General features: G+C 40.5%; 1 protein-coding gene across 2 annotated transcripts in view; it reads left to right on the top strand.

Moving 5' to 3' along the window:
* The window catches only part of GALNTL6 (polypeptide N-acetylgalactosaminyltransferase like 6), a 491552-nt gene extending 477177 nt beyond the window's left edge, over positions 1–14375 (top strand). For both annotated transcript variants that reach the window (XM_050896088.1, XM_050896087.1), the window contains 2 exons: positions 7577–7726; positions 13752–14375. In XM_050896088.1, the coding sequence (XP_050752045.1) occupies positions 7577–7726; positions 13752–13919 (318 nt within the window). In that variant the 3' untranslated portion in view covers positions 13920–14375. The remainder of the gene's footprint in view (positions 1–7576; positions 7727–13751) is intronic.
* Positions 14376–25242: the final 10867 nt, after the last annotated feature.

Genomic DNA, 25242 nt, shown 5'->3' with positions numbered 1-25242 from the left:
AGTGATTGTCTGCTTTTATGCTTTCATCTCAATAAGCGGTTATATATTAAATGAATATGAGGCATAAGCGAGATAGATAAATGGGTAAAAGCTAGAAAGAAAGCATTTCAGAAAGACAAGGAATGATGAAGACTCAAAAAAAGCTTTTATCTAGGTTGGTTAGGTAGAAAAATATTAGCTGTCAGGAGCACGGAGGAAAAGAGCTCTGATTTGTACTCATTCTGGCTGTGAGTGCCACAGGAAAGGGATCATGACCCACAGGCTGTGGGTCTGGCCAACATGAGCAAAGAGAATCCAGATGAAAAGTACAACCTAACTGTTGATTAGCAATTTTAGTTAACGTGCCTTTCACAGGGGAAGGTCCCAGATTAGAAAAATTCCCAATGCTGAGGAGAAAAATTGACCTGGCAGTCGCACATGGCACTTTGTAAAAGCTTAAAAGCTCAGGAGAGAGGAGTTCTGAGGGGTATTTGAAGAGCTGAGGTCAAGAAATCATTGTCCGAGGATGCTGAGAAATGCAGGGGGAGAGGTGCAAGTGAATGAAATGGAGAAGCTGAAGGATGATGACAATTTAGGTAAGTGCCAACATGGGACAAAGAAAGTTGCTGAAAGAAGACTCCTTCACATAGCTACCAAAGATATAGCACAGTGATAGCATGCCGAGACTAGATAAATATAATCCTGTTTTGTTTGTGAAAGACATCCGGTAATTCAAACAATTAATTGAAGGAAGTTGTACGGTCCAGACTAGATCACCACAGTGCTCTCTGGCTTTAAAATCTGCAAACCTGAAGAGCTGGAAACCCTCCTCAAGAGGGAGGGAGTCCTGAGACTGCCAGAGATGAGAGAAAGGAGGGAAGAAAATCGGATGAATATCGGATGAGAGAAGAAAAAAAATTAGCAGGGAAAGCAGAGAAAAGGGATACTTGAAATATCCTTCGAAGGAGTAAGTTCCTGTGAGGAAGGGGAAGGGACGCAAAGGGAGAAGGATAGGGAGGAATCTGTGTTTCAGTGTACTGCAGCGCATTGTGACATTTGAGATCAGACTCTATGTAAAGGTCTCGTTCTATACTGATGACGAAAAGTTACTTCATTAAAGTAAATAGGGTTAAGCTAGCATGAAAGGAGTTCAACCAGCCAGCTCCTCAGATCACAGGACCAGAACTAGGAAGCCTGAAGCACATCCGTCCGTGCTTGACGTGCGCTCCTGGGACAGCATGAATTATTTCTGCCGGGCTGGTGTAGAACAGCGCGTACCTTCTCACCGCAGGATAGCGTGGAAAACACCGCAAGGGAACACTTCTCCCACCAGAGCAGTGCGGTCGCATCGGGAAAGGTCTGCCAAGACCCAAGCCAAGCCGTTTCATCCAGTTTGCTGAACAGTTCAGTGATTTCTCCGGGCTGCTGGGGCGGGGGGGGGGGTGATGCGCGTTGCCAGGCGTTCCTCCTGCGGCTGTTGAAGGCCTGCAAGTCGGCAGCCGGGCAGCAGAGGGCAGCTCCGGACAAGCGGAGCGCCAGCAGAGCCAAAGGCCGCTTCAGGAACTAGCAGCTTTCTGAGCTGGTTGTCGGGGTTTAACCCCAGCCAGCAACTCAGCACCACGCAGCCGCGGCCCTCTCCCCCCTCCCAGTGGGGTGGGGAGGAGGAAAGAAAGTAAAACTTGTGGGTTGAGATAAGAACAGTTTAATAACTAAAGTAAAATAAAATACACTACTAACCGAGAATAATAATAATATTATAATAATAACTGTAATGAAAAAGAATATAACAAAAAAAAGAAATAACACTCAAGAAAAAGACAAGTGATGCACAATGCAATTGCTCACCACCCACCGACTGATGCCGGAGCCGCGATCCGTGCCTCCCGACCAACTCCCCCCTGTTTATATACTGGGCATGACGTTCCATGGTATGGAATACCCCTTTGGCTGGTTCGGGTCAGCTGCCCCGGCTATGCTCCCTCCCAGCTTCTTGTACACCTGCTTGCTGGCAGAGCATGGGAGACTGAAAAGTCCTTGGCTTAAGATAAGCACTACTTCTCAACAACTAAAACGTCAGAGTGTTATCAACATCATTCTCACACTAAATCCAAAACACAGCACTGTACCAGCTACTAAGAAGAGAGTTAACTCTGTCCCAGCCAAAACCAGGACACTAGTTAACCCTCAACCTGTTTTCTTTTGTTTTGATTCATTTGTTGGGGGTTTTTGTGGGGTTTTTTTTTTCCCAGGAGGGAGCACAGCATTCAAAGGTTGTTCTTCCCACTGATAGGAACATAGTTACCGGTAGTTTATCCACCTGTCAATCAAAATCCTAGAAATCATGCGAGAAATGTTAAAGACTCTTTAGAAGGTAATTAGGGTAATAAATAAAATTATCATTTATTTATAGATATAAATAATATATTAAAATATAATGGAATTTATTATAATAAATAAATAAATGTAATTTCACTTCCTCCTAGAAAGGAACTTTATTTTCTAAAACTAGAAAACAGAAGTTTTAGAAGAAAGATTATTTTGTCTTTAACCTTACCAGATAAGGACCTGGCATAATATCTACTACTGTATTGCTGGGCAACTTTTTATTTGCATAATTTTAGTAATGGTAATATCCTATTGGTTTCTGGATCAGTTTAGAAACAAAACAAAACTAATTTTACTCAAGCAGATCAGACTCCTGTTATGAGACACATTCATCTGGCTGATAGATTTCAAGGGTGAGTTTGTGCAAGGTACAGATTTTAAAGATACCAGCTGAGAAAGAATTACAGAATCAAGGTAGTAGATCTGGCTGAAACTCAGAATTTCTGTCCTGTAGGAAATGGGATAGAATGTGCAAAATAATTCATCCAGAGGAGAACTTTCAGTTTTCCTCTAGAAAAGAAATTCTGAAAATGTTTAATTTTAGAAGGTCAAAATGTTTTGGTGATGCAGGGCTTGGGGGATTTTTTTCAGAAACAAGATAACATCCTTTTCCCCCTTTTTCCTGAAATTTCCCTCAGCTCACAGTGGAGGGACTGCGCACACTGTGTTAGCACCTGGGCTTCCACTACACCAGCTATAGCCAATGCCTCCATGCCCTGTAGCTCCCCAGGAACCTGCAGGGCAAAATCTCAACTTCCAACCTGGCAAGGAAAATCTGTCACTATGTTGGTGACAGTCAATAGAAGTGAAAAAATTCCCACAAAAGTGTGTTGTAGGTTGGTATATTTTGATGGAAATTTCTCAACAAGCTCTCCTTACTCGATCCTAAAGGCTGCCCAGTCAGGAACGTTGTCAGTAGTGCGTGTAAGACCACAGTCTAACGAAACATCTCAAACACCCAAGAAGAAAGGATGTGATCTTCCACTTGCACCACAGTAAGCTGTGAAGATTAGCTTTGTTAAAGAGTGTTTGGGAAAAACTGCCGGACACCTGACCAACCTGCAGAGAGCTCCTCTTTATTGCTTATATCTTCTTGAGTTTGTTGCCTACATGATTTCTACATATGCCAGGAGAAACTAGCAGTATTAACAAAAATACCAAGCATTTTATTATCATATTTCAAATAGCATGGATTGACACTGAGCTGGTCTTGTAACTTCTGATATAAATTTACAGAGAGTTCAGTGGCAAACTGTAGTAGCTTGACGTGACCAGTGCAGCAGGCGTCAGTGCTGCCACTGCTGCTGGATAGAGATATGATCCTTTGTGCCACTTGATTCATGTCACGTTACCAGGGCAGGAATTAAAACCTGACAGTCTCAGCAGCCATGCTGGGGGGTGCAGCCCTTTAGCAGCCCCCGGGAGAAGAAGGAGACCTTCCGCCCCAGGGCTGTACAAGCCCCGGCGGGCAAACAGCAGACAAAAGGTTCGTGGGGCGCCTGCAGGCTTTCTGGTGAACAGGAGAAGGGTGGGAAGCGAGGATGAGTGTCGCTGTGGTTTCTGGAAACGTCCCTAAAACTAAAAACCAGAGGGGAAGGAAAGGGGCAGGAGGATGGCACGGTGCGGTGTTCTTCCACCTCTGTCTTCCCAGAGCTAACTTCTGGCTTATGGGGAAACTGGGGCTCTCCTGGACTGATAACCATCAGCAAAGGAAAATGACAGCCATCACTCTCTCTTCTCAAGTCCCCCAGCCTGGCCAGGGAGTAGGTGGACTGGCATCATCTCTAACACAGCCCAGCAAGTAGCCATGCAGCCTGCCCAGCTATTTCTTCTCTACTTGGAGGTATAGTTCAAGTCAGAGCCCAGTTCTGAAATGTGGCGTTTCATCTTTGTGCGCGGCACATGCTGTCTGCTCAAGTCTAACGCCGTAGTCAAAGCACAACGCCAGCTGACAGACCCCAGCCCGGCAGCAAGTAATTGAGCAACGTTGTCAGGCTGGAAAGCATTAATGGTATCAAAAGGGCCTTTGTCCTATAGACGGTCCCAAGCCAATGGCTGTATCAAGCAATCATTCTTCAGGCCCTGTGCCAATTATAAATGAAGCTGGAAAGCTGTATTTTCCCCAGTTACTGCGTGACAGGGCTAGGCTGCACGAAAAGCTAAAGCGTGAGGGCTGAGGGGTTGCTTGGTTGCAAATGCAGAGGATGGGGCTGTGTTTTACAGGCTCTGTGGTATAGGAGAAGGTGGAGGAGGAGAATGAGCATCCGCTGAGCCAGGACAGAGAGTTTCTTGGGTCCAGCAGGCAGCAGTGAACAGCAGCCCTGCGGGTTGCAGGTGAAGAACCAGCCTGCTGTTTGTTAATAATGTGTCTGGAAATTTAGATGCAGCCTTGTTTCAAATCAACAAGCAGACAGGAATGAATGAAGGGTTACAAAAGGGCTCATCCATTTCTCGTGAAATCCAACGCAGGTGACTCCTAACAGCTTAGGTCAAAGGAACAACAAAATCCAAAGTGACAGGTGGTGGCAAAGCAGAGCATTATGTACTCAGGACTTCAGCTAATAATATGTAGCATTGTTGCACATTATGCAGCGGAGAGATAATTTTTATATTGGCCAGATTTAGTGTTAACTAGAGAGAAGTTGCTGTATAATGGAGGATAGCTTAGAATTATGAGATTGGAAGGACTGTAGGCCTTCAAATTTTGTCTTAATTATCTTAATATTAATCGGGTGTATAGAGAAGTATAACATTTTTTCTGATCAATTTTTTTTCTCTTCTCTTAGTCCTAAAACTGAGTTCCTGCCCCTAACAAGGTTGATTTTATAATAGTATCACTAGGGAGAAGATGTATTTGTTGATTTAAAAATGAAACTGATTTACAAAACAGGAGGCTAAGAAGGAGGAAAAAGAATCTGTGCTAGTCTAAACATTGAGATCTAGTATTACACAGATCCTGGTTTTCAGTGGAAGGGAATAAAAAACCCCTATGTGTTATCACATCTTGACTTTCAAACAGGACACAGCCCTGGCGTTCTTCAGAAACCACACAGGAGTGGAAAGGGCAAAGGGATAGCCTGGATCAGTATGATCTGATTTAAAGGCTAGCTTGACCTCTTTCAGGTGTACCGATGCATTCGGGGGGGTAGTATTCCTTGGGCCAAGGTCCAGAGAGCAGCAGGAATTGGCCCCTCAGCTCACCAGTCATGCACAGAATGAGAAATTTGGAGACCCACCCACTGGAAAAGATGAGGAAGGTCCTGCAAGAGGATCTCTCTCTTGTAGTAGTGATGAGAGCAAGAATATCGCAGAACCACTGTTCCACACCATTCCTCTAGGTATTTGTTATTCATCACTTTGAACTCTAGATTTATTACTTGGCTGTAGAAAGGTAAAGGGTAAGAGAAAGAAAATGGCTTTTGTTGGTTTTTCCTTAAAGGAAAATTATCTCAGGCTTCTCTTTTTCTAAAGACACAGCAGCGTAGCTTTTTTCTGTACCAAATCTTACTTCTGTCTTTGCTTGTGAAATGATAAGTTATCTTTGTAGGTAGTCCATGATGCTGCTTCCAAGAAACATGAAGAAAAGTGGAAAAAGACTTAACCTTTTTAAAAGCAGAAATTGCTTTGAAAATGAAGTTAAAGCTGTCCACTGCATTTTACTGCAGATAAATGTAAAAAGCATTCTGGGATAAAGAAGAAATAAGCAGGGCACAGGGGCAGATTAAGAAAATGCTGTCTAGAAAACCTATAATACAGAAGTAAATAGGGAGCAACAGCAGCTAACAGAGAGAACAAGGGCTTACAATAAGACACACAACAAAAAAGGCAAATATTCAGATATATGCTTGTATTTTGTGCCTGCAGGCCAAGGGAAAGAGTAATGCCTCTCAAATGTGGCATTTGGAGGATGGTACAGCATTGAAGATGCAGGATTTTTAAAAGATGTGTCTTTTAGGAAGACCACAGAAAGAATATAGCTATCACAATGAAAGGGTTAAAACCTGGGAACCACAACAGAAGTATTCAGGATCAGACCCATGTGACATTGAGCTTGGATTTGTAGATACTGGTTCTATCAGGGAATGTACACACTGCAGGGAGCAGGGTGCTAGATAAGGACCGAAAAGACCCTGAGATGAGGTAGCTGCAGTGCTGGAGGCAGTCTGAGCACAGTATGGGGAGCTGCTTCTCCAGATAATGAGCCTGCGTGCAGTTCCACATGAACCATCACAGCTAAACAGTTTCCACTAGCAAAGTTTGCTCGTTTAAAGAGAACTTCACTTTCTCAGTGTTATGTTTCAGTTTATACTACGGAAAATCAGAAGTCATGCAGAAAGCCGAAGAATAGCACTGACACCAAAAAAAAAAAAGGAAGAAAAAAAACTTCACAGCTCTCAGCAATGCTTCTAGGTAGTAATTTACAACCTGCAACCTGTTTTCTGCAAGGATTGGTCCATGGGAAAGGAAAATGCACCCTGCATCTTTAAATTTGGTGCTGTCAGACCTGTCACCTTCATCTGATGATTGAAAGACTTCAGTGTCACAGCATCATTTCAGACAGCTGGTGTCTAATTGAGAAGAATTCCTCTATTAACTGTGAGCCTCCATGATTCCTCTCAGGCAGTGAGAAAAAGGGCTTTAACAAGCTGCCTACAGCTCACAGGTTTCGCAGTAGAAAGATCAAGATCTTTTAATGTGTGTTGTTTGGGGGAAAAAAGACAGTCAAGAGAGGATATGCTAACAGTGTCCCATATAAACAGAAGGAAACTGTTCCTTAAACATGGGAAAGATGCTATGATGGGAAGATCTCTCTAGGTAGCTTCTTCAGACCCAAATGAGAGCTAGAGGAACATCATTAGCAGAGGTTTTCTGAGTCCTAGGTAGCTGTAGTCCTACTGCATACGAGAGCACCTTTAACTGGGGTAACTGAAGGCTTTAATACAGCATATCCCCTCTCCTCTCCACAGTACTGTGTCGCCAGAGATTTTTTTCTTCCCTGCCATAGGGGTTGTGCCTTCCTGGGGTATATTCCACATCGCCACTGAGGCACTTCAAAAGTTGGCATCACTGAATCGTACACAGGCAGGATCTCATTTAACCAGCAGCTGGGATGTGCGGAGTAGGGAAACATGGCAACCCTCAAGCTTTGTGGGTGGTTTTAAATGTTTTTCACTAGCAATACATTCATTATATTGCCTGATTGTTTTTCTAGCTCTTCACCTTTGGTTGGAGGGAAGACATCCGCCCCGGCGAGCCACTTCACACCAGGAAGTTCTGCTTCGACGCCATTTCACACAGTAGCCCCGTCACACTGTATGACTGTCACGGGATGAAGGGAAACCAGCACTGGAGCTATAGGAAGGTTGGAGTCACTGTGGGGCATCTCAGAGGTTCAGACTGTCTTGAGCCTATACTCAGTTTAGCGCAGGCTTGTGTTTTCCCATCAGAGAAGTTTTGTTTTAAAATCCACCCCGTCTTATTCCAATTTAATTTTGTGGTAATCTCTCTAGAATGTGTTCCTTTTGAGCGTTCAGCTATTTAGGTTAAATTTAAATGAAAATGGATCTGATCCAGCTCAGAGGGTGTCTGTGTTGGATCTGTTCCCTGAAAGGTGTTTTACCATTCTGGCGCTTCAAGATGCTTGTGTCGTTTTAACAGAGGCATTGTTGGAAATATTTTCATCCAATGTGATAGCAGCAAGAAATGCTGTTCATGAGTTAAATGTTATTATTTTACTACATTTTAAATATTATAAGTGGCAGAAAAATCTCCCTTAAAAAAAAAACCAAACAACCCAACATTAAAAGCACTGCTGTAAGCCCAAAGAAGGCAGGAGTTTAAAGATAAGCAGCTTAGACACTACTTTGATCTGCTAAGTTTCAGCCCATTTTTATAAATCACTGGTAACAGGAGGTCAAGCTAGAAACTGTCAGAGCTTCATTTAGGGCAAAAGTCCTGGTAATGCTACCGAGTTGTTGTTGTTAGTTTTTTTAAATGGTTAATCAGCAAGTTGCCTTGGTTAAAGATTTCACTAATAAACTCTGTATTCCATGCAGGATAAGGACATACATTTCTCTGAAGCGCTGAGGATTCCTCTCACACATCCTTCACTTTTCTTTGACCGCTGTGCCTTGCCCACCACCTTGCTTAAGCTGAGGCCAAAGTGCCAGGAATTGGTCTTTGCCAGATAAACCTCAATACTGCTTTCTAGTTTGAAATTATATATAGTAGAAAACTAATTCAGAACCATTAAAAATAGGTTTGCCCCGACCCTTTTTCTGAATGCCTACTTATTAGCCTGTGCCTTTTTACCCTATTTATGTTGCAATTGGAGATCCACCACAAGATTTTCCAGAAGTGTAATCCCTTTGAAACTGAGGTATTACCTGTAATAAAGTTAGAATGTATGGGCCAGATATTTAGAGGATATAAATTGCCATGGCTGTATTGCTGCCTATCTAGCTTTATAATGCCATAATAATACCTCCTTGCTTCAAAACCCTTCCGATTTATCTTTTTGCCTACCCAAGCTGCAAGAAAGAAGCTTTCATACCTTTAGCACTTCATTGGTGCTTAATGTAGCCCGTTCATAAGACAAAATGCAGGTCTGGAGCTGCCCTCTATAAGGCTCATCACCTTTGATGAGGACAGAATACAGCAGATAACTAAAAAAAATGACATTTGAAAAAAATATACAGTGTGAGTTCTATTAAATTCTCTGCACAGCTTCATTTTTAATTTCCAGAAGGCTGACAGGGCTCATATAAAAATTCTCAATGCAAGGCAGGCATTTCCATCTCAGCAAGAAACACCACAAAATTTTGTTATGATGGAAGTACTGACAGTCTTAACTGTAATAGCAACCTGACAGCAAGCTGATTAATTTGCATAAACCTTCAAATTAAGAGACTGCATTGGAATAATAGAATTATGTATACATGGTTTTCTTTAGGCTTAGTTTTAGTTTGGCTACACAGTAAGTAGTTTTTTATTGTTTCACATAGTCTATTTCCTCAGATACAGGGCAGATTTACATTAGAGATTTTTGGTGGTACAGCTATACCTCCAAAATCCTAATGATATAATCCTTATCTAGTTTTGAAAGCATCTTGGCAATAGGATTTATAGTGTTTCCCCTCCAAAAAAAAATGTACAAGAAAAGGATATTATATTGGTTTAACTGCATCTGTACTAGAGCCCTTTACCTAGAGCACGGTATGCTACTAAAGTTGCACCCTAAATAAATAAAAGGAGTAGTCTGGTTAAGCAAGAAGGGCCTCCTTTTAAAAAACAGAGAGCAGGTCAGCAACTCTGTTCTGTTCTCTGCACCACTTACAGACACTGTAGCTTCCTCATGGTCACGTATCCATCCTGCCAATAATTCTTCCCATGTTTTAGGAAAAATGACCTTGTTTGTCAGTATAAGATGCTTAATATGAAGGATTTCTTACCATGCTGTCACACTGTTCCTATAAAACTAGAATATAAGAGGGGTTTATTCTTTTAAGGAGGAGTCTCTTATGATTATTTGCATCCTCGAGCCACTGGTAAGAAGTTAGGGCTGTGAAGTGATTACAAAGTGCTGCAAATACAGTTTGAAGCCAGGCACTGTTTTAAGATTCCATATTCTTATAGCATAGAAATCCTAACAACCTGTATTTGGATACTGGCAAATAAAAACAGCTTAAATGTTTTAGTGGCAAGTAGAATACATTAATATTTTACTTTGGGTAATGAGTGTTCTTCGGAAAAACTTTCCAGCTTATCCCCATTGCCTGCACTTTGTTTCTCATTGCAGTGCAGTCTCAGAGTGTTCAAAGTGGATTCTTTTCAGATGAATGAAACCAAAACTACAACTAATAAACATGTGTCAAAAAACTATTCTTATTCCCATACTGCTTAGACTACATTTGAGCAACTATTTGAAAATCTAGTAAGTCTGTGGTATTAAGTAATCAATTTTTTTAGGACCGATCCAACATATTGGTCTATAGCCAAGCATACCTTTAAGAAAACCCTGTAAGAAGCAACAGAGTAGGATGAATCCAAGTAATACCGTAAACACTACTGTGGGTTGGAAATAGAAGAAAGTGAGTTTAACACCAGGAAAAAAAACATTGACACCATAATGGGGCTCCCATCAATGATTGGAGCAATGTGAGAAATTAGATAGATAAATGTAAATAACCTGAAATTATTAGAGATTTGGGAGAATAGTGGCTTCCCAAGCTAAAGCCATTTCCTTGACTGTATTTGAGATTCCTAAGCCTGCCAGAGCCAAAGATCAACAGTGCCTACAAATTTCCATTCCTCCCAGTGAAGGAATACGCCTCTGGTTTTCAATGTAGCATCATTCTGGGTTGACAGGTAATACATTGGTTCTGATAAAGTATGATTCAATTTGCGTGCCCTAGTCCCATTAGTGCTATTTGTAGAGCACAAGTATCCAAGAGAGGGCTGATTTAGTAGGTCTTTAAAAAGAAACAATTGTGCAAAATCAATTTCATTATACGATAATTCTACCCTGAGCCTAGTGATTATGATAGACGCCAGACTGACAACGTCAAAAACTGTGCCCAGAACAGCGTGGTTTGCTCATGCTCTCCTGACAGCTTCAGGGACAAACTGTAAGCATAAGTTCACTCTTCACACAGCAGGTGCATAGATTATTTCCTCAGACAACCAAAGACATGTCATTGTGATAGTGGCTTTTATCATATGGACATCTGTCCTGCTGAAACTGCACTGGGGCTACCAACTAATTTCAGATAAACTACTGCAGCCACCAGCTGATAATGACTTCCAGTTGCTATTGACCTTGGCCATAGTTATAGCAGTGACCTAGAAGAAATGAAAAGCTTTGTGCCTCATTACCAACCCCCTGAACTGTCAAGGCCCATTATCTTATGGAGAAGTTTCTCCTTCTGCAAATAATCTTCAGACTTGCCTTCATGCAGAATAAAAAAAATATCACTCTGCTGTTTTCAGATGTTAGAAGTGTCTCCACAAGAGCTCTTGTGGTTTTTTAATATTGGTGTAAAGAGGAATTTATATATTTCTCTTGGAAAGTTCTTCTCTGGGACGCATGCAACTGTTACCCCTTAAAGTCCTGAGCCTGTTTCCATTGAAATCTGTAAGAGCAGCAGGCTTTGACCTTAGGTCAGCGTAAGCTTGAGATGATAAATTAATAGGCCTTTATATATAGCTAAGTCAGCCAGAAGTTTTTCCAGAGTGCGGACTGTGTCCCTGTTCTTAAAAGACGCTCTTCTCTCCTAATAACCAGACTTTCTAAAAGAAAGCACCAACAATGCTTCACTCAAAAATTGCATCCCCTGGATATTTCTCTGAGAAGAGAGACTGCCAGCTCTCTTTGGAAAGGCTGGAGTGTTTTTCATAGCATGCTTTTTATACTGAAGTGATTTCCTTTCTTCTTGTACTAGCTATCCTATTAAAGCTTCTAGTATTCCAACTTTGGCTTCCTAATAACTTGGCTGACCCTCGTGCCCAGCTATAACACAAGGAAAAGCAGACGCTGCCTTCCTCCAAGTCCCCACAGCAGGCGGGGTGGCTGTGGCACAGTCACTGTGGACTGATTTCGGGCAGTGCCACTCCATCAGTCTCTCACAGAAGGACAGGAGGAGCTGACAAGGTGCAAATGGGTGCCTGCCTGCCCCACCCCATAGGGTGCTTGGGAGTTCTTGCAGGCCCACCTCCTAGCAGGGACACGACAGCCCTTTGTACATGGTACAGTTAGCCCCTCCTTGCAAGGTGAAGTATCCTACCTGCTCACCTCGTAGAGCAAAACGGAGGGTGACAGAAAGGCCTCTGCCCATTTGGTTTAGTCCTGTCGGCTTTGACCGCATCCCTCTGAATTACAATCTCGTGTGTGCATGTGTTTACCCACTGTTTTGGGGGAAGGGCAGATGCTGGAGGTGAAAACCAGTGTTTGTGAAAGGCAGATGTAATACCATCACCCTCAGCCAGAGCACGAGATGCTTTTGACTTTGCTCTTTGTTGCATATGTTAATATAAAAGAAGGGTATTGTACTTTACCGGTGTTTCACAACCCCCAAAATAAACCAATTTCATCTTTCCTAAATTAAAAAAAAAAAACAAAAACAAAAAAAAACCAACAAAACTTCCTTTTTCAAAAGTGTTTTTAAATAGCTACTACTTCTTATTGGTTTACTGTGTTACATTTATTTTTGTCTTCATACTTCTTTTTTGCATGTGGGGTATTTTTAGTTAAAGAGAAGTTTCTGTATGATTGTTGCTCAGCACCCAGAGCACTTTTGTGAGTTTGTAATCAATTGCAATTTGACAAGTAGCTTTTTTTTTTTTTCCTTTCACAAACTGGGCAAGCAGGCACATCCTGGATTAGTATTAAAATACTGGGAGGGCATGTTTGGCACGGAGGAGAAAAGCCTGGATACGGTTTACCAAGAGTAATCTGAAATTTATTTCAACAGATAGATACAGTAAATGTGTAGTCCCTGGAAACTTTCAAACTGTCTAATCACTCCCACATCTGTCTCTCTCAAACACTTGCCTATGTGAACTGAGTACATTGAAACTACCCAACCCACATATACCAGTTGCTCGTCTGGGTAGTTTCTGCTTCACCAAAGATTCACAGTCAGGTTACGTACAATTTGCTCCCCAGTCTTGTGAATTAAAATTAATAAAACTATTCATCATAAATATCCTTTTTAAAGCAACTTAATCCATGCTTATCCTCCCAAAATCTCCACAGGGAGCTAAAACAGTGTTAGGATTTCCGTCTTATTAGGAGAGAGAGCATATTTCAGTGGCTGGTCTTATCAAGGCCATAGGCAAAATCTGCAATTCATGGGGTGAGAACTGAAATCATCAGTCCTGTGTCCGTCTGTCCATCACACCACTTAAGAATTCATTTTTAACATCTTCATCAAGTTGAAGAGTATCCATTTTCCAGACAGATTGTTACAGATCCTCCTGCCCAGAAGCATGATAGAAACTTGTCAAAAACAAATCCAAACAAAAAAAAAAACCCACTTTTCAGGTTCAGACATTTAAATGGGTTCCAGGCAAGCACATGATGTGCAAAGATTATTAAAAGACATTCTGTTTTTTCATTATATTATGTGGTTGTTAGTTAAAGACCAGAAGATGTCTCCTCAATCTTTCTTGAATCTCCAGTTTCATGAAGAATAATAACCCAAGGGAAAAAAACACACTGTTCTCTACAGCTTCCTAATAATAGCTGTAGTTATTACACAAGGTTAGCGCACAGAGACTACAAAATCAGTTCAGATAGGGCTGTGTTAATCCGTGTTCTGTAAAATGAGAACACTTCCAATAACGTGGCATTTGCTACCTAATTCTATTTTTTTTTTTCATTCCTGTAGGACAAAACTTTATTCCATCCGGTAAGCAGCAGCTGCATAGATTGCAACCCAGCCGAGAAGAAGATTTTCATGAACAGATGTGATCCTTTATCTGAAACTCAACAGTGGATTTTTGAACATATTAATATGACTGTTTTAGAAAAATTTAACAGCAAGGCCAGTTCCTAGAAAGAAAAAAAAAAAGAAAAAATGAACACACCTAATTACGTACAGACTGCAGACTACATTTTCGCCAGCATCTGGGTCAAAGGAGTCAGGAATTAAATTTCCTAGATCCAGGAAATCTGTTCTGAGGATTAAGAAAATGCCACAGCAAGAGCCAGCAGGCTGTCCTTGTGGATGTACAGCATCTGAAGAACTTGGCCAAGAGCCTCACCGGATGCTGCTGAGAACTTCAGGCTGAAAATTCCCTTGCTGGTCAAGGGAAAAACTTTGTTTAAAAACTGTTTAAAAGTACTCCAAGTTAATAAAGTAAAACAAAACTCTAGAGTTTCTCAGGTCAAATCCTGCTGTAGTGAGTAGCTCAGAACAGACGCTATAATTTGGGATGGGTATATGGTGTGCATGACGGCTACAGGAACCTGAAGAAATCCTGGGTTTTAGAACTATACATGCTGGTAGAAGAATGATGATGTCCCAGCACTCTCTAGACAAGATATATGCTCTGTTGACATTCTCTTAATAAAAGGTTGGGTTAAGCAGGTTTAACCCCCAGAACTGCTGCAATTAATTTTAAATACCTCCCTTTTACATTCCATTCATTACCAAAATAGGAATGGTAGAAATCTTAGGGTCTAGAATTACACTGTAGTGAAGCATGAAATAAACTGTAAGGTTTTGCCCTCACATTTCCCCCCTTCAGGAAAAAAAGTAAAGCAATCAAATTCCTATACATGATATATTTAGCAATTGTGATTCAAATCCCATTGTCATACAAGGTGCGATTTTTTTTTTAGTGACAATATAACAGCAGCAGCTGCAGCATAATGGAAGGCTTGTGGACTACCTATCTTTTCTAAAGGTAGAATCCTTACCAAAACATAAATTAAATTGAAAATAGGCTGGGAAAAAAAAAACATCAGGAGAGTTGGAAATAATTGCATACTGCATGCTGAACTAGGTTAGTCAAATTAACATTGGTACCCTGCCATCACCTAAAAGCGTGTTGACTCCCTGCAGTGCAGCTTAGAAGATCTTGCAGAGATCTTGCAGTGCTCTTGGCAGATAGGATTGGAGAGAAAACTTGTACATGAAACTAGTTGGGTGGTTTCAAAGTTTTTGAAATCTGTGATGGAAATCACATGGACTTTCCAGAGTTAGCAAGTGAGTGGTATTGTAGATCTCATGACGGAGGAAACACAAGTGCAAACAAGTTAAATGTTACAATATTTTGGTACTTTAGGCACAGGCACAATTCAGGGTAAGACAGACTTCTGTCACACTGATGATCGTTATGGCCCGTGGTGTCCCTCAGACCCATCAAGCTGTTGGCATGAGAGGCCTCTAAAACTTGTTTGGGGGGCCTGTGGTTCTTCTCAGCAGAAATCAGTTGATACTGATGTGTGGAACATAATTGTTAGGTTCCGGATTTTTCAAGCTAAGAGCAAGTATAAATTTATATCAAGTAAGTACACGGACCGCTTTTACTTGAAAGATGAATTTACAGATGAAAGCACCATAAATGCAGATAGATCACATCCTCTAAGAGGTGGCTGTAACAGTGCTTTCAGGTTCCAAAAATATCATATGTAATTAAGTTGCTTATTCTGATTGCTGGAGAGGTGGCTGACTAACCAAAATGCTGATGTGCAATCTACCCTGTTTTGAGGGAGTAGGGTGACTGTGTTTTGTTTATTGCTCCTTAAGCTGTGTTTATGCACAAAGAGCATTGATTGCATCCAGAGGATGGTTCTAGTACCAGTAACTTTGTGCTATTTTATGGCAGCACCTTGTAGTTGTAGATTAAGACCCAAAATAGTAGGTCATAGGAACTTTTTAGGAGGGGAATGAGATCCTGTAGCATTCAGGATGCATGCACTTGGAAAATTGTGAAATGCATCCATACATTGAGCAATTGCTGCAAGTTAGTGAAGAGATCTTTCAAATAATCTGAAAGAAATGTGTCTATAGAGTTAGACTTCTAATTTTATGATTTTAAAATAAGTCAGCTTGTTTAGGTATTGTTTAAATTTAATTTGAAGATATGGTGCACTCAGGAACGGAAGCAGTAAGGCTACTGTATGAGGATACTTCAGATTTGTTTAGCTATCAGTACACAGAACCAGACTAGCCACTGCAGACTGTCAGCCTTCCCAGGTGCAGTACTTGCAGCATCATTTATTTGCAGCCTGAACATGAGGAAAGAGGGTTTGGAAAAAGAAGAAAATGGCTGCCTAAAATGTAAATGCAGCCCTCAAGCTGCTGATTGTAACTGGCCCCAAACTGTCAAAGTCCTGGAAGTAACACTGTATGCCCAAAATAGAGAGGCAAAGGAGAATTGCCAAACCAGCTAAGCAGTTTATGTTATGCACAGATTGGTAGGGTTATATCATTCAGTGTCTGACTGCATCTCAGTGGTCTGATTTTGAAATGTCTAATGGGAACTGTTGGGACAAAGAACTTCTATGCCTTTTACAGCCCTCGTTGAGTAATATTGCACAGCATCTTGCACTGCCAAAGGAAACCTTCCTCTTACTCGTAGCTGGACACTAATTGTAAGCTCTAGCAGAAAACAATGCACATAACTAACACTCAAATGTTCTGGGGGGAAAAAAAATATGATCTACATAATGTTTTCAGGTTTTATAGGCAAAATATAAGAAGAATATATTGGAGTTTGTTGTGGGTCAACAGTGAGCAACTGTTGATCAGTCTGGAAATATAAAGGTTAAATGAAGGTCCATAGGATTTCCAGGAAAGTTTAATAAGAATTTGCCATAGTGCAGCATAGAAACACACGCATGCACACACATATATTTGTGTGTGTGTATATACATATGTATATGTGACCGGTGGAAAGAGGTAGATAGAGGAGAGAGGTTTTGTTTTCACTTCATGAGCTGATCTTTCAAATATTTAGTATAACCAGAACTGCTCAGAAAAAAATGACAGTACACATTAGACTAATAGTGAAGACAGTTATCTCACTGTTTTCAGCTTAAGCAAATTTCTCTTTTTTAAAAACAGAGACAAAAAAAGCTAGCATGCAGCTTCACCACAGACAACTGTAATCCTCCTACTATGGGTAGAAGGTGGCCCTAGGGACAGAGTGCTTCAGAGCTATGTTCCTGTAACATTTGGGATGATAGATTCGCAAAATTGTTATGACTTGCGAAGCACAGGACTCCTTCAACAGAAAGTTTTATTAATAATAAATTATCATCCCTACCTCTCAATTAAATTCTGTCCTGGGTGTTCTCCAAAGCTTTCCACTCATAACAGTATTTCATAACTAATTTAACATTCAAAATTTCTTTAAGTCTTCCTACAACCATATCTTTTCCACCCAACAAACATCTGAACAGCTTGATAGGATGGACAGATAGATCTTCCTCTCATATTTCACCAGGAGCATTTAGCTTTAATACATATTTCTTCAAAAGACTATGAAGACTGTGAAGTTCACAGAATTTTTTTTAAATACCAGATAGTTCTGAACATATTTTGAATCTAGCGCACAGGTAGCATTAACTGATGTGAGCTCATCATTTCAGCGGAGCTATACTAATCTGCCCCAACTGATGACTTGCTTCAGTTTTTTCAATTAATTATTTTATGGCTGACAGGACTTTAATCAACATGCCTGAAAAGAAGATCTGTGTATCTTAAGAGTTCATCAGCACCTACCCTAAACTTTTTCCATTTAAGGTTATCTGACTGTTTTTTGTGGCCAGCAAACTACTACTACAGGAGAGAGCAACTGGAAAAGCTGGAATAAAAACCAAGTGCAACTAAAACTCTAAAATCACGTGTATTTCCCTGCATATATTCCAGAATCTAAACTAAACAGAAGCCTTGGGGGAGAGGGCTTAAAGGAGAGAGGAGGAGCTGGGAAACAAAGCATTTCACGTGTTGGAGAGCAGCCTTGTTGCAGAGGCACGACAAGAGTTCACTTTTCATTGGGCACAGTCTTATTTCGAAAAATGAGATTGCTTTAGAACAAATGTTTCTGCAACAGTATGGATATTCTAACGATATAATGCATACTTCCTGGGTATTACCAGTTTACAAATAAATGGTCTGTAGCTGCTGAACTAGATCTTCCTCATGATAAAGATAGACTAAGCTTGAAAGGAAGCTGACAAGCACTTAACAACCTTTGATTACTGGCAATTTACCAGGCATCAGTGTCTCCATGACCTCAGTGAAATTGGATGCCACAGAAGATCATAGAAGAAACGTATATAAATAGCTTAACCAAACTGATTTGATGGGTTGCACCTCTGTAAGAGTGGATGTCGCCTTTGTTTAAAAAAAAAGTCATCATAATCAGAATTCATTTGCATTTTTACTGATAAAGTCTGCAAGGGACTGAGTGAGTGGGACTCTTTTAACCTACCCAGACAGATTGGGGATGGAGCATTTTAGGAAGGCAGTATTGGGAGGCTTTCAATGTGGCTGCCACCAGGGGTGTATCCATTTTCTGTTTAAAGAGCATCAATCTTTAATGCTGTTAGCCCAGCGTTTTTCAAGAGAACACAAGATGTACACTAAAAAAAGAATATGATAATGGATTTATTTTTGTTTTTTAATCCATCAAGGTTGTTAGGGAAACCATTTCAAAACCCTTGAAAACAAAAAAGCTGATCAGAAGTAGCTTTTTTATTGCTGATATTGGTATTATAAAGTTCATTAATTAATTTGTTTAACTCCCTTCCAAATCTGTTCTGTATATCTTAGAAAGATATCCTTAGAAAGAGCACAAGGGTCCAAGAGTGCTTTTACATAACATTTTGAGGATCTTGCCCTGTCTGAAAGAAAGTTTTGAAAAACTTTAAAAAATTAGCAAGTATAAGCCAAATGGTAACAAAAAACCCCAAGGAAAAATACCTGGTTATTATGTCTAGATTTTGCTAAACTTGTTGTTCTAATATAGTATCCATTGCCTGCAAAATTTTAGATGAGTAAGTAACATAGTTTAGTAAATCTTTAGCATATAGTGCTTTCTATCTAAGATTTTTACTCTTAAAAAAAAATCAATTTTTAGTGAATCTGTATAGTTAGTTGCTGACAGGGTTTTTTTTAACCACATATAATGCATAAATCTGTCCTGAGGTCTCCTGTAATCTCATGTTTCCTTGTTATAATTCTGAATCCACTGGACTGAAGAAAATCTAAACAGAGGGAAAAAAACCCTCTAAAAACTATATAAGAAACCTGTGTAAAAATAAACAAACAATGAGAAAGTTTAGTTAGAGATGGTCAGAAAAATGCATCACATTTCCAAAGCTTCAGCAGCATTCAGAAAATACATTTGCTCTGTGCAGTGGCTTTCTATTCTTTCCGTGTATCATTAATATCAGTGGTGCTACTCCTGAGGCAGGACTTCTGAAAATTATGTGCTATCATTTGGCACAGTAGATGGACAGCATGGTGCCAGCAAAAAAAGAAATCACTTTCTAGGAACAGTTCCTGAAAAAATTGCTTTCAAACATTCCAGTCTGGTATGCCTTAAGTCTTAGCTATTTATAAGGTTCCCATTATCTTAGTATTTTTGTCTTTTTTACAGGACCTGGTAGTGCGGTAGGTGCTTCAATGTCTCTTATGAAAACAATGCAGACAACAGGGAAACAAAGAGGACATGGGTTAAAACAATAAGAATTTGTGATTTCCTAAAGGTGTCATGTCCACACCACTGTCAAGCTGGTTAATTATACGCAAAAAGAAGTTTGTTTCTTTTGTGTGGCCACTGTGGTAGATGCCCAGCTTCACAGAATATATGAATGAGAAGGAGCCTCGCAAAGCGGGCCAGCAGGAAAGCTCGTACTCAGCAGAAGATGTAGAAAAAGTCACAATGATCCATTTTAGAGAAGCAGATGAATAGGGTGTTGAGACGGATATCACGGACAGCGTAAGGGATGTGAGGGGAGCTGCAATGAGGCAAGTCTGGTAAGTGGTACTATCTAAAAGACATTAAGACATAGGAAAGGAAAACTTGGTCCTCATTAACCTTAGCCCTCATTAACCTTGGCAGTATCCCTAACGCTTTGTCAAAGTATTAGTTGATTTAATTAAGTTAATCCTTCACCTTTCCCAGTAAATGGCTCAAGCTGGAAGGAATCACAGCCCAAGCAAATTTCTGTTGATCAGCTTGGAGCATCTAATTGGCACAAAACACCACTAGGCACAGTTTAGTCAAAAACCCCAACTGGCACCAGAACTAAAACAATATTATCAGCCTGAAAGATCTGTAGGCCTCTGGCATCCCTCTGTGAAAAAGGTTTCACTTGCCTAAAGGAGTGATTGATGGTAATGATCCTAGACTAAGAAGATCAGGAATCATGAGCTTGCACGGAGGTGAAAGGCCAAATGGTGAGATTAGGAGTTGGCAGTTTAATTGAGAAAGGAAGGAGGAAATAGACGGTAAAAGGGAAGAAGCAAGAATCGGGTTTAATTCTGCATATGAAGGAAGTATGACCTCCAAAGGTCAGCCACTGATAATTTTGGATACCTCTTCATACCAGGGCTTGTGTGCTTATTTCCATCACAAATATTCAGGAATTGAGAGGCAATCAGTTCCACCCCCTCCTGCAAAGACTTAAATTTAGAATAAAGAGAACTGCATAATCTGAAATGTATTGATCATGAAATACATGAGTGCAACTAGAGCAAAGCTTTGCTGGACACCAAGCCAGCGCTGAGTTTTCCACCAAAGGTATGTATGTGCGTTCCTGAGGATACTTTGTGGATAGTGCGTAGAAGCAGAACGTTATGGTCACTGTTTTACCTCAGATTAATATTTCTCTGCATCTCAGGCTTTTTTGAAAGAGGAAAAGTGTTTAGCTAAATTTTCCGGGAAATGACAACCCAGATCAGTACAAAGTAGCTCTGCCTGCTCCCTATGTGGATCAAGACAACACGTGTTTCTCTTCAGACATCACATACAGCTCTTAAAAAAAGAACAGCGTGGCTCTGCCTTCGTGAATCCTTGCAGCGTTCACCTCTTTTTATCCATTTCAGTTATTTTCTTTATTCTTTTTCCTATTTGTTATTTCTTCCCTTCTGCTGGCTCCCCATCTGCAGGATTCTGCCAGAATGCTGGTCCTCTTTCTTCTCTCCTTTCTGGTTTGTGCCGAGAGGTGTTTCTGCTGTTGCAGATCCCTTCCTCAAGATAAGAGTGACTAAAGCTGCTTTGATCTTGACTTGGCAGAGCCACAAGCCCCTCTGCCTCGGGTACTTCGCTTGCTGTAGCTTGTGCTAGCAGAGGGGTGGGGAGGAGAAAGGCACCTGAGGAGAAGGGAGAAGTTCTGTCCTTATGGGTCAGTCTCACTACAGATTTTGTCCATGGAAGAGTTATAGCTCATAGCACAGACAGACAAACATCTTTGAGGGAGAAAATTGCACTGGTGATCTACTTTCTCACCCATCTTCAAAATTCAGTGCTACCCAGAGAGGGGAATATGTAAGAACAGAAGCATCTTATTCAGTGGATATAGTTCTTATGAATGTTTAGAAGCAGCTGAACTTAACCTTGGCAAGCAGGTTTTAACTTGTGATTATCCTTACTGAGCTAACGTAGATTCAATAAACTGAGTGAGAATTATATTAAAATGTGGTTTGTGTAAGCCACCAAGGGGTTATAACAACTTTAACTGAAGGCATTATTTCAAATCCAAAATGGATGTGTAATCTCTGATGAATGCATGATACAGGTTAACATCTAGTCAAGTTGCAGAGAGTCAGAGGGGCTTTTTTTACAAAACCCCAAAAAGAGAGAGATTGTCCAACTTGCAGCAGCTTTTGCTTTCAGCTGTACAGGGCTCCACTTTATTCCCCAATATGTCAGCAAAGTTAATATCTATAAAAATATGTCCCCATGATTCTCATTATCAAAGCTGCATTTGCAGAGATGGCAGTAAAATATCACCTTTTCTTTCCTATTAGCAAAGAAGCCTTTCATTTGTTTCCTATTTGTTTTTGTACACCTCCAGAGTAATTTATTTGTAACCAGAACACATGGATAGAAGTTGTACCCTGTCCCTTCACTAAACGAGTTGCTAGGAAATCAGAGTACCAGTGAAGGCTGTACAAATGCACTGTTAAAAGGATTGTCAGCCAAGGAAGAGGGATTTCATATAGAAGAAAAATAAGCCCCCCTAAAGTTTGTTTTCCTTTATTCCTGTCATATCAGCCTCCAAATTGCAGCTACTGCTCTATATCAAAACATATTGTGGTAATCTACACCTGGAAGGATAACGATGCTTCCTCAGGGCTCTGCTGCCAGTTTTCTATACAAACCTGCACGGTGGCTATATAAACCTGTTCTTTGGGACTGGGGGTCGTTCTCCACAGTTGCTGTCCCTGCAAGGGGCACATTTCATCTGACTTTGGCCTGACCTGCGGTTTTCCACCTCAAACTCTGTTGGCCGAAGTAGCTTGGTATTGCCCAGCTCTCCAGACGATCCAGTCCATTGCACATCTCTTAACACTTCACAGCAGTCCAGTCCACGTAAACACACACACGGTTTACCAAGCATTAGGTGGCAAAATAGAAATTTGTGATCCCTTCTGAGCCTCTGAGATGCTTCTATCAACTAGCCTTTCTGATGGTCAGAGTGTTTTCCAGGCATCTCTGTGAACAAACACCCTTTCCTGCAGGTATCCTGCAAAATATCCATTTCTCTCGCTTTTCTGAGAGTCTGGAATTACAGCCTTCACTCGCTGTTAAACAACATTCAGGACAAAACATTCCCTGGCAATTCAACTATTATAAACTATTTTTAAAGGGCCAAGAATAGCTGGAGACAACTTTGTGTAATCCCTATCCAATGTGCTAGTAGGCAAGGCAGCCAGTGACGAGCTGAGCTGACAGGCGGCTAGTAGAGATCAATCAACAAGTAAGACGGAGTTGTCTAATTTTCTGGGAATCAAGGTCAAATTCTTTGGTTATTGTCATTTAGGAAATATAGCTCTCTGAAAAAATGGGGAAAATATTTTCAGGTGTGTGCATTTGAAGCAGTATACAATAGACTACAATTATTAATATATACATTATAACAAGTAAAATGAAAACATACACTTCTGTGCTGACTGGTCTGAGATAGTTGGCTTAGATGTTATCAAACAACAGCTGTAGAAGCTTTGACCAACTTACTGATGCATTAAAATAATGTTTTCAAGACATGCTTAAAGGATTTACAGAGAGCACATGCCTGTAAATTAGTAGACTGTAATTAAGAAGCTGAGCTATGGAATAAAAATTGTACACCTGTCCTATTTTATATTTGGATGTATTACGTTACAGAATACAAAGTAAAAGATTGCTGAAGTACAGTTTCAAAAAAAATTACCATGGTCTGAATGAATAAATACCTCTCCGAAGCTACAGCATTAATGTTTCAATTTGTTGTACATCTACTGCTGCTAAAATAACCTGCTGTGTTGAGTGGGTGAAGGACCGGACAAGCCCAACCAGCTGCAGGGCTGCCCAGGGCCGCAGGGCTGCTCGCCGTTCCCACAGCCCCCAGCCACGCCGGCTGTGTAATATCAACAGAAAGAGAAGCCAAAGTCGTCTTCTCCAATGAAGAGCACTGTTAGCTCTGGCAATACTGTAAATCATATCTTGACCGGCCACTTAAATAAGAGGCAAATACAGAAGTGAGGACAAAACAGTCGTACACACATAATAGTCCTCAAGTGACAAGTAAGGAAGCATTGAAGAAGTCAGTGAGGACTTGATTCTAGTAAAAAATCATGTAAGTAGAGATTTATTTGTCCCCCTTCCACACTAAAAAAAAAACCCCAACCTAGAAATTCCGAGTGCCACTGGTTCTTCTTCTACCTACAACTTATAAGATATAAAATACATCATCTTCCTAAGGAGGATTAGCTTATTGAAAGTGGGTGCCCACACTGCAGAAGTTTAGGAGTCATATAGAGGAACAGTAAGAGTCAATCAATCATCTTCAAAGACTAGGGAAGGAAGAGTTGCTAATTACCTATTATTTTATTTATCTTTAAAGGAACGATTTTTCTCTTTTTATTTGCATCCCTTTAAGACCTATAACTTAATTTTATGCATACCCATACACTTCAGTTCTTCAGTGCTGTACCTCTACCCTAAAACTTTCTAATCTAAATTAATTGGTTATTTTCATCCCTGACATGCACTGCATATGGCAGAGTTGTGGTAGGATTTAACTGGACACAATCTAATTTTTATTTATTCAGGCAGATTTCTGAGGGAACAGTTAAAGTGCACATTGCTTCTGAAGACCTCTGAATGTGAAAAGTAGCAAAAATAAGAAAACTATAAGCATGCACAGAAAATACGTGACTGTTCCTTGTCTAGAGAGCTTAAAAGGGTGCTGTATTCAAATGCAAACTGAAGACATCCCCAACTGAAAAAAAAAAAAAAAAAGAAAAACTGTTATTTTCTACCTAAACTTTCCACCTAAACTGTTTGGGACTAATTCCTTACAGGCTCTTCTACTGAATAAACCTTGGTAAATATCTTTGCAGAATGATGATAAACTGAAATGGTGATTATAACAACAAAACAAAATACAAGTGAGGAGGATTTTACAAATAACAAAAACTCCTATCAAATCCCTAACAAGGCTGGAGTCATTAACATTACAGGCACTACTCTCGGCAACGGAACAACTAGGAACAAAGAAAAATTATTATTAAAAGAACAATAAAGTGCTTTAGATACATCAAAAACAATTAGGCATTAGTTTTAACATAGCCTAAAGTTAAACACAGTAAAATAACAGACGATTCTCCCATTTGCATCATTTAAAGTTCACAGCCTGGGGAAACTACCATGTATAAAGAAACCAGAGAGCCTTATGTGAATTGTGTATCAATTATCTAATTACCTTCGATAACATCAGGTGCAAACCTTCAAGGAAAAAGCTTTAAAGAGCTTTTGCAGGTATGGACATATCAGGAGAGCAATAAGAGTTGAAGCAGGGAGAAAAAGAAAGAAGGGACTGCATCTTGTTTTGAAATGAGTGGCTTGTCCCTGGTTGCAGGGACAAGCGATGGACAGAAGTTACACAGCAGTTACTGGTGCACATCTATCAACTTAGAATGCAGCATTTCAGGATGGGAAGAGGGACAAGGAGGCTGAGCGGGTTTCTGCTTTGACTCTTCTTTTACTTCAAGGCTGATATGTTGCCACACGTATTCCTGCTGGTCTGGAAGCAGAGGAGCGTCCAAACCTGGCTCCTACCTCCTTGCCTCCCTCCCTCCTCTGCAATGCCTGTGGATGGGGAAGAGTGAAGGCAGTTTGTGATCCTCCCGGCTGGGCAGCAAATTGTGCAGG

The sequence above is a fragment of the Gymnogyps californianus genome, chromosome 4, assembly GCF_018139145.2.
Source record: "Gymnogyps californianus isolate 813 chromosome 4, ASM1813914v2, whole genome shotgun sequence".
Lineage (NCBI taxonomy): Eukaryota > Metazoa > Chordata > Aves > Accipitriformes > Cathartidae > Gymnogyps > Gymnogyps californianus.
The sequence above is the reverse complement of the archived record's forward strand: the minus strand, read 5'-3'. Positions and strand labels throughout refer to the sequence as shown.